At 42.9% G+C, this 10,558-nt stretch overlaps 1 protein-coding gene across 1 annotated transcript; it reads right to left on the bottom strand.

Annotated features, from left to right (window-relative positions):
* Positions 1–402: 402 nt before the first annotated feature.
* LOC147638524 (putative histidine kinase 6) lies at positions 403–10,068 on the bottom strand. The gene is made up of 11 exons (XM_086798441.1): positions 8,314–10,068; positions 7,223–7,459; positions 6,961–7,130; positions 4,551–4,763; positions 4,279–4,465; positions 3,996–4,047; positions 3,342–3,571; positions 3,138–3,236; positions 2,252–2,958; positions 1,665–2,159; positions 403–1,238 (listed from the first exon to the last, which is right to left on the bottom strand). The coding sequence occupies exons 1-11, from the start codon at positions 8,770–8,772 to the stop codon at positions 974–976; spliced, it is 3,114 nt and encodes a 1,037-aa protein (XP_086654567.1). The 5' UTR covers positions 8,773–10,068; the 3' UTR covers positions 403–973.
* Positions 10,069–10,558: the final 490 nt, after the last annotated feature.

Genomic DNA, 10,558 nt, shown 5'->3' with positions numbered 1-10,558 from the left:
TCTTTTGTGGGGGTTTTTTAGGGCCATAGGTTCTGTGTAAGCCATGTGGCTGATGTACATTTTTACATATAATATAAAACACCATTTCACGAAAAAGAAAGAAAGAGAGAGAGGTCTTTACTGAGGCTTGTCTTTGTTTTGTGTGTGTGAACTTTCTACCGTGTGCTTAGCGGGGTCAGGTTATACCTGCCTAGCCAAAGGCTCACAATGGTTTACTTGGGATGTTTTCTAAGGCCTTACGTTCAGTGATTAATTGACATTGGTCTCATGGTTTACTCAGTCCAACAAATCCTCCTCTGTTTAGCGTGTGTTCATTGGACAAAGTGATGTTTGTTACAGCTGAAAGGAAGAAGATAATAAGCCGGGTATAATCACTAGCCATATATATGTTAAGACTGCAACTTGGCATGTGAAACTCTTACATTATGTAACATATATAAACATTCTTGAAGATCATGACAGCCAAATCAGCCAGCCCTCCTATGACACAAAAGGCATCTCGGATACAATTGCTGCATCATTTGGCAGTATGCGCACCTCTGGCTACAAGCATATACCATCAACCAGGTTAGCAAAATGACAGCCTTTTCCAAAAAATAGATCATTTCAAGGACACTTCTGACCTTCAGCATCAGATGAGCCGTACAGTTACACCGCATGCCGCTTCTGTCTGTTGTACACCACTGTGACAAAACAAGGCCAGCAGTGTCCAGCTGCAAAAAGGAGTGCCCCTAAAATGCCGGACAGATAGAACCAATCTATTAATTACTCCATAGCCACCCAACAGATGAAGATTTCATAGGGTATGTGTAGGTGCCAAACTTGATCCACCTCGTACAGATACTCGGCATTGTTTTGGACCTCACAGCATTGTCTGTCTGAAGAGCACATCATCAGATACCCATGTCATGGTTTCTGTTCAGCACATCATCGAATATCCATGTTGTTCTAATTTTCGACTTGTCTCAACTTGCTAAGAGCCACCAACCCCATGGTTTTGTGATCCTCCTGACATAGTTAAGACTTGGCTGACTGCTATGTATAACTGCTCCTCTTCAAATGGCTTGGACACATAGCCATCCATTTTGCATCGAACACACTCATCATAAGTTGCCTGGATAACATCAGCAGTCATGGCGAGTATTGGCACATGCCAAACTTTGACAGAATTCTTGGTTGATTTATCATGTGAATTGGCCAACTCCTCAACCTTCCGAATGTTCCGGGTAGCTTCGAACCTATTAAAAGAATGATCATTACATTAGTAATTTCAAATGTCACAAAAGAACCAAGCTTAGGGCTTACAAAGCAGCAGATTAGGATCTCATTTACCAACTATGCCTCTCCTACAAACTGTTACTTTGTAAAAGTAATATGTATGGCTTACAAAGCAGCAGACCAGATCTCATTTACCAACTATGCCTCTCCTACAAACTGTTACTTTGTAAAAGATGTATACATGCATGTATGTGAGTGTGTGTGTGTGCACAAGTATGTGTGAATGTATGTATGTATGTATGTGTAAAAGATGTTACGCAGGTTTACTTGTACTTGTATCATTTAATATATAGTGTAATTGTTTGTTTCTTGTGTAATACTTGTTTCACTTGATAGTAAAGGCAAAAGAAAAACATTCTCAAAAGCCTTGGCTTTGTGCAGAATACCCATCCATCTCAGGCATTTGGATGTCCATGAAGCAGGCATCAAATTTATGGGGTGGTTCGAGCATTGCAATCGCAGCCTTGCCACTATCTGCACATTCAACATGGGCACCATATTTCTTCAGTGCAGCCGCAGCCACAATGCGGTTGACCTTATTGTCATCCACCACCAGTATTTTCTTCCCACACAAGAGATTGCGCAGGTTCCCAGGTTCTTCCCTTCCTTGCTGGCTCTTGTTCCCCATCCCGAGTACTTGGTGCAAACAGGCAGCAATCATGCTGGCTCGCAGCGGCTTCATAATGATTGTATCTACATACCCCATACTTTTGGCCATTTCACATTCAGCGCTCGTCATAGAAGTTGCCATAAGAATCATCTTCAGACGATTAATGTCCCTTGTATTCTGTCTTGCTTTTTGTAAAAGAGAAGGGAAATTCAAACCAGTAGAAGAGCCCCAAGCATCTTTGTCCACAAGCACCATATCAACCTCTCTTATGCTGCTAAGAAGATCAAAACATGTCATTTCAAAAGAAATAACTCCTCAAATCTCTAATAGTACAAGCAGAATACTGGGCACATGAAATCAAACCTTGAGAATCCATTCAAAGCCACGCTAGGTCTGGCGGACAAAAACTCAAGGGCAAGTTCTGGATCTGAAACCGATGATACATGCAAGCCGAGTCTCTGCAGATGATACTGTGTGACTTCAGACCGTACAAGTCCCCCGTCAACGATCAAAACTTTCATGCCTTTGAACTTAGTCAGAAGCATCTTGTCACTAAGACAGCATTTATCTTCTCCTATACTTGTGTCACCTCTTCTGAGAACAAGGCTGCATGTGAAAGTTGATCCTACATTTTCTTTGCTCACAAAATGCATCTCTCCCTTCATTAGTTCAACCAAACACCTACTGATGCTCAAGCCTATCCCCGTGCCTCCATAAGTGCGTGAAGTGGAGCTATCTGCTTGCATGAATGGCATAAAAATCCGTTGTTGTGCTTGTGAAGGGATTCCGATTCCTGTATCCTCAACACTGATGAAAAGCTTTACTTCAGATGATTCTGTTTCTGTAGGCTTCTGTCTCTCATTTACTAGTAACACTTTGAAGAAATCCCAGCTACTTTGTCTATTTGCAGCCGTATGGCCACTCAAAGTGGTGGATGAAACGGTGTTACAGTTCTTGGCTAGCCTGCATTCTGTAATCTCCTTTGACATGGCTTCAGACTTCACCATCTCCACCGACTCAATGTCGTCCCACAGGTGAACGCATACAAAAATGTGGCCCTTCTCAGTAAACTGCAAGCACAGACAAGGAAAATGGTGGTTAAACAACTAAGGAATGATCATACATCATGTTCAGTTCTACATGTGCAGAAACACACAGGCCACAATTGCATGCATTAAGAGGGAAAAAAGGCATCTGGAGCAGATCTTTTAACAATGATTAGGTCAGCCAAATCAATGCCAAAACTTACTTTCACAGAGTTTCCCACAAGGTTGGTTATAATTTGCCGTATCCGACCAGGATCTCCAATGAGAGTAGGCGGTACCCTTTCTGATACATAGACAGCTAGCTACAAAAACAAAAGAACCACATATTATATCTCAGGAGTCCATCTATGGCAAACCAAGCCCAAAACAACCATATCATTGAGTTTAGAAGCTGAACACGTTTATACCTCAATGCCCTCCCCCCGGGTTTTTCCGGAGAAAAGTGAAAGGACATCATCAAGAATAGCTCGGAGGTCGAAAGGTACGGTCTCTAGTTCAATACGGCCTGACTCAATTTTAGCTTGATCTAGAACCTCATTTATAAGTGTAATCAATGCTTTTCCACTTGCTTGTGCGGTTCTAGCAAAATCTTGTTGGGTTGCATCAAGCTGAGTGTCAAGAAGCATTTGCAGCATTCCTGGGAAGATTTTAACCATAGAAATTTATTAAAGTTGAACTTCACAACAGGCTCTCCTCTTACAAATGAGGATTTCAGAAATAAAGATGCAAAAAAGTTTCAGCCCCCCTACCCAAAACATGCACGCGCACATGTAGTTTAAACTCACAAACATGAATGATAAATTGTCCAACAGGAAGATAATTAAAACAACGTGCTAGCACTAACCCCTCCCTCCCAAATTTAGCATGTTATCCCTTCCTCAGTAGTGCCACACAACTAACCCACATCATGTTGTCATACTTGGCAGCTGCTCTTAGGGTGTCACATAAACACAACTCCACTTTCTACGAGATCTCCAACCTCCCAAGTTCAAGCATCCTACTTAACGTATCTTAGCTCCTTGTTATGCTTGCCTCAAAAAAGAAGTTTCAGAATGACTTACCAAGCACACCATTCATTGGAGTTCTTATCTCGTGGGAGACAGTTGCCAAAAACTGTAATGCATCCAAGTAACATCAGTAATTTGGCAGAAAGCTTTCTTTTGAATCTACAATGTTAAGTTCAAAAAAGAAATCTGAATCACAAAGACTGGTATAGTGACTAAATCTTATGATTTGGCAGAAAAACTTTCTTTTGAATCTAAAATGTTAAGTTCAAAAAGGAAATCTGAATCACAAAGACTGATATATTGAGTAAATCTTATGATTTGCCTGCAAATACCTAACCTGAGACTTGGCTATATCAGCTGCTTCTGCTTGTACTTTAAGCTCTTCCATCTTCCGATAGTCTTCTTCTACCTTCTTGACATGTTTATAAGCATTGTACACCATGGCACAGATGAGGGCAACAAATGCTAACACACCACTAGCAAATCCCAAAGCAAGTGTTGGATGCGGGATTTCTCTAGCTAGCCTAAAGCCAAAAATACGAAATGAGCCTTTATAAACAAAGCTTTGAAAAGTAGTGAAAAGCACAACTCCTCACAGCTAAAAATCACCTGCAACGCATCTGATGCTTCCTGAAAGGATCTCCAAAATCCAAAGAGCTAACATGGGAGAGGCCATTGTCAACAACTTCTGGACCATACATTATAAGTGGCCTTGAAAGGTTGGTTATGTCATAAACATTCACAATAATATCTTCGCTTTTTGCAAGCTGTATGAGAAGGTTGTCAACAAGGGATTCCACATCAAAAGCTCCACCCAGGTACCTGCCACATGCAAGTACAAGTTACACGGTGGCATTTGCAACACACAAAGATACTCAGTAACCAAGGTTTCAATCTAATATCATAGCCCCTTGAGAAAATCGTGGGGTAAGGCATGAGCATCACACCCCAGCCAGCCTTAACATCCTACAGTAAGCATCAACATTAACATCTTCTATTTGTCTAGAGATTGCACAGCAACAGAACTCTACTTTGCAGTGACCTGCAGCATATCATCATATCCTAGACCGTCTTACTGATCTGCTAGTAGAAATGGCATCAAATATCGCATGCCTTTACAGAAGAGAGTGTACAAATGGCTCATGCTTGGCCTTTTTTGCAGCCTGCCTGAGCATGCATTCTGCACAATTACACTTCCAACGTATCTATGGTTAACCTTCATTGTGTTTTGATTATGCCTGAGTCTGAATGACTCCTTCACCAACAGGAAAAAGCAGTTTGTGTAAGATTACATACACAGGGCACAACAATGTCATAGGATAAAGCCATGTTGTGTCTATGTCAGCCTTTTGTGGACATCTTGTCAAAGCCACACTGGGAGTACAATCTCATGAATGTGTGTTTTACAGAAAGATATGCTCGCCCTTTTCTAACGTGCTATGGTCCCAGCCTTTCTTCATTGGTTCCGAACTTCCCACGCCTGTGTGCAATTCTAGAAAGAAAGAAAGGCTTATTAACATCTTGGAGGGGCCAAAACCGTCCATGAAAACCAATAATAATACAATAAATGTGAGTACTGTGGCGGGAGATGCATAAGCATTCTTTAAAACCTAAACAAAGCATATACCAATGGAAAGTTCAAGTGATTTCTCAAACTTAACAAAAACCCAAGTGAGATCTTGACCTATAGAAGAGACAAAGCTTAATGAAAATGAAATAAAGATGGAAACTCTGGAATATGCCAGGAAGGCACAAATGGAAAATGAAGGCATGATATGTCAAAGCTTCATAAAGTTGCAAAGCCCTCTCAAACCTCGTCATAAGGAGGATCCAAACTCAAGGATCACCATAAGATCAAAAATGGTATGTCCCCGGACCCCAACAAGGAGTGTGTGTCCTATTGTGGTGTAGCATGGAGGGTGGTCTCTTCTGCTGAGCTTTGGGTCTTTTTGATGGGTTATGTGTGTCGTCCTGCGAGGGTGTCTAGCAGCAGCTAGGCTCTTGTACATCAGGATAGAAACTCTGTGGCTGCAATCTCTCTATTGGTGTCTCTAGATGCACTTGTGTCTCCTCCTTGCCATCTGTCTCTCTGGCTCGACAATGTCCAGTGCTTAGGACAAAAGATGTAAGGAATGTCTACCATCGGCTCTCTTCTTCTTGCCTCCTTTTTCCCTTCAAACATCAGTCTGTTTCTCTGTATCTCATACAGAAAGAGTGCCACACACCTCTGGTCCTCATACCCATGACTTGACGAAGAGGATCAAAACCCTCTCTGAATAGGCAGAGAAAGCCGCCTCTAACCTCGTAGTATGCTGGGCATCGAAGGATGGCATGCTCCTTAATCTCAACCTCATGTGTACGACATACTATTCATGCTCACAGCTCAGTTCCACGTGCGGATGGCACATCTCTCCCTACATTGATGTGCAGCCTATGTGACGGCACCTAGAATCCATAGCACATATGGCATATAACCTTTAGGTAAAATGGCATTTGAACAGCCCCATCTGTTGTAACTGGTAGAAACTGATATCGGTACAGGCTCATCCCTAATGGTAGTGTCTCTGGCTGCTTGCTCTATAGAGATACCATGTGTGCACGCACATGTGTGTGTGTGTGTGTGTGTGTGTGTGTGTGTGGGAGAGAGAGAGGGGCCTCTAGAGTCTATCCCCATACCTAGAGAGTAGTAGCAATGTTAGTGTGTCCAGCATTGAGGTTACAGCCAACCTCTAGAATGAATTGCTATCACCAACTCATAAGGAAGCGCTATCACAGAGAGAGAGAGAGGGGGGGAGGGGTGAGGAGGGGGGTTCTTTTAACGTCATAGCTAAGCCAGAAGACCTCCTTTGATCCATATGACTGCCCCGAAGTAAAGGGAACTTGCAATCTCCTGATAAGACCAACACCCCTCCCCCTACACCCACAAACATCAAAGCAAACAGACTTGCATGTCTTCAACATTCTTACACACACAACCTTTGCCAGTGGGATCTGTATAAGGTATAGAAAAGAAACAGACCCAACAGCTGCATCAATTCTCTCTTCAACTGTGGCATCTGGAGGGACTTCTTTCTTGTACACGGCAAACGTTAAAACAACACCTAGATGGTTAGACTTGAGAAGTCTGAATGGACCCGTCAAGACACCCTTGCCAGAGGCCCTAGCCCGTAAAATGTTGTCACGATCCTCCTGCATTATGAGGAATAATGCACTTTAGAAAGAGCTATATAACTGACACCACCTTACAATCACTAACATTAGCATGAATGAAAGCATGTTACCTCTCCAGACATCATGTCCAGTGAAACAATGTAGCCAATGGTTTCCTGGGAGAATATGGTCGGTGCATATTCATCATGCACTGGACTTGGTTCTTTCGAATGCATAGTTTTGATGGTCCAACCTTGCTCTTTCTCAAAGGCTTCCCTTTCAACGTGCAAAACCCTGTGTGCGTATGCTACTCCAGTCATCAAAGGCCTCTCAAAAGCAGTTCTCGCAGTGTATTCTGCAAATATGTCCTGCAGCCAACAAGAAACTTAAGCTATATTTTTATGCTTTTACCAAACTTTGGTCACATCATTTCCCTCTGCATCAGAAAAAGGATATCAATACTCAATCTAACAAAAATCAAGAGTATGCCTTCCAAATTCCGCAGTGCCTAGGTGTGCTAGGGCAGTCAAAAACCGAGGAACAAGGCTGATCCTGGGTCAACTGCATTAAAAAACTTTCACACAGTTGATGGAGATACTTCAAAAGCCCCAGACAGGGGCATGATTCATAGAGTATTCCCAGTAAGGATGTGCGTCGTAAGACCATACATGACAAATGCATGCTCAACATGACCCAGGCACCTGAGACCCTTGAACGTTGGCAAGTCTTTCTAGACAACTCCACGTGGTTGTAGCCACACCTCCATATTCCATGCTTATTCACTTAAACTATTTAATGAAACATAAACATTCTGTGGATTCATTTCATCTAGTGGCTACAAGGAAGTCAAATATAAAAAAAGACAGTACAGACATCTGAAAAACCATGCTTCAGTACTCTGGTCTTTCATACCGAAATCCAAAACTGGTAGGTATGATTGAAGAGTAAAACATAATGCAAAAACTGTTACCAACGGCATTGCAAGAAGGGAAGTAAGAGAGAGAACGCAGCACATCATGGTGAGGGACGTGGACATAGAAGCAAGCTAGTTATGCTATATAGATTCAATGCTTGTGATGATAAGATGAGCTAGATGTTACTGCATGTGTGTACGCCTCAATGCAAACTACAGAGAGCGAGTTTACAAGTATTTTTGGGGGTAAGCAAACCTGGGGTGAATTTGCCACATGCATGTAGAAAAATACATACAACAAAGACGGACCTGATCAAGTGCCGTTGGATGCCTTCCAAGGTAAAAAGTGGAGACTAAGATTGCAAGCGCATGGACGTGATTCATGCTCACTGAGAATTGATGCTGCAGCATCCTTGCCCGCTCATCGCACATGTTCACCAGCACATCCTCATAATGTTGATAATGTTGCCTGCTGAAAAACTGATACACAATCAAAGCCACAACTACACCAGCAGCACCAAGAAGCCACACTAAGGTCATCATGTTGAATGTGCCCCAATACTTGGCCTTGGAGGGCAGAGACTGCATGTGCTTAAAATTCGACGAACAGTCCCACCATTTCACTCCTAGTTTACCATGGCTCATGGGGTGGGCATCTCTGCATCCATTTGCATTCATTGCTTGTGTGTTTTGTTCCATGGGTGCACCATTAATTAGATACTTCATAGTTCCCATGGAGGCATGTCTCAATGGTTCTTTACACATCATGAGAACCCCTAAGAAGATTGTGAGCTCGGTCACATATGTTGCTGATCATCAAGCTAACATATTGAACCCCCCCTTCTTTAATTGGAGGGACATGAATCAAGCTCGTGTTTCCATAAACCCTTCTTCAAGTTTAGGGCCTGCTTGAAATCATTAAGACAAGCATTAACTGGTACACAGTTAACGCCCAATTGTTCTTCAAGCCATCTTCATTGCAATTGTCAAAGATATGTGATGTGGCTCCGTGAGAAGGAAGTGTACGTTGAGGCTAAATGATCACAACATGAGAGTCATAATACACAAACAAGGATGTTATACATTTTCGCTTGCAAGATTGCAGGCAGCATTTGTGCTGATAGAGTTTATTTCCCCCAGGCCTGGTATACATCCCTTCTCAGGGCACGGTCCAACAAGGTGAACTGTGAACAAACAGATACCCTGATCTTCTTAGCTTACTGATGCAGACACTCTAGAAAGTCTTGCCTTCTCAACTTACTGTAGAGGACGCTGAAAACCCTTTCCCGTTGCAGAAACCCTAGCCTTCACAGCTCACTGTGCAGATATCCTAGAAAAAGGGTCCAAACAGCTAAGCTATGAGCAAACACTAGAAACCCCATTGTGCTGAAGTCCTAGAAAGAGTCACTCTGGCTTTGCCAGAGAGGGAGCTGATGAAGGCCAAAGTGAGGTAGTTTCAACGGCATGCTCATGCATTTAAGGACTTGATCAACCTGAAGAAGCTTCTTTCATCACGTTCTTCTCTGGACGCTAGAGGTTCTCGCTATGGAAGTCCTTTCTGTGCACAGAGCCTAGCATTTCAACATGACGTGCTTGCTTTACAGGAGAAGTGCGCCTGTGCGGGTCAGTTGGAAAGACAACCTCCGCGTGCGGCCGGACTACGGCGTCTTGAACAGAGAGGAGTGAAGGGTCCCCCTGCCCCTCTCCAATACACACTGTGCAGGAAATCGGGAATTAGGGTTCACGGGTGCAGGAAAGCAGAAACTAGGCGTTCCAGGCCTAAAGTTGCCAGTGGAGGAAAGCAGGAGTTACGGTTTACTTAGCGCAGGGGGTGAAGGCGGAAATCAGGGTTTATAATTGAAGGAATGGAGCAGGGATTAGGGTTTTCAGGCGTTTGAAAGAAGAGATTAAGGTCTGTAGATTGAAGAAAAAGCGCAGGAAAGGAGAAGCTAGGGTTTCTGCTAATTGGCAGCTGAGCACAGAGGAGAGGGAGAGGGGTGGGGAAACCCAGAAAATAAAGATAATATAATATGGGGATTAAAAATGGATAAAAGATGGCTGAAATGTAGTTAATAATTAGATTGGAGAAGATCTTCAATTTGGTCGACTGTGGGCCCCGATCTGGACAACTCCCAGATCTCCTGCGAGATCCTCTTGTCGTTTGTCTTCTCCCTCGCGCTTTTTCCTACGTGGCCCCCTCCCCGTCACCTTTTGCACGGGCGTCTGCTTGCGTGGCGACAACCATTTTTTGTTTTTTCTTTCCTCTCTCTTCAAACAATCATCATTATTCTGTTTCTCAGCTATCCTTATTTTAAACCACTTGGCACTTCCATATTTAAATAAAAGAAAAAAATATTCCTTGACAACATGTAGTCTGTGGAGGCTGTACTGGTTGAAAATTAAATAAAATTTGTTGTGAATAACTATGAAACTGATTAGCTAGGTTAGGGAGCTCCGCCCCAATAGTAAGCTAGAGGTACCAGGCTCCAATCTACTCTAAATTATGCCCACAACCCCCCCCCCCCCCCCAAAAAAAAAAAGAAGAAAAAAGAGC

This window comes from Cibotium barometz, chromosome 5 (assembly GCF_041138505.1).
Source record: "Cibotium barometz isolate CiBa-2024 chromosome 5, ASM4113850v1, whole genome shotgun sequence".
In the NCBI taxonomy this organism is placed as follows: domain Eukaryota; kingdom Viridiplantae; phylum Streptophyta; class Polypodiopsida; order Cyatheales; family Cibotiaceae; genus Cibotium; species Cibotium barometz.
Note: the sequence above shows the minus strand (reverse complement) of the source record. Positions and strands in the feature narration are given on the sequence as shown.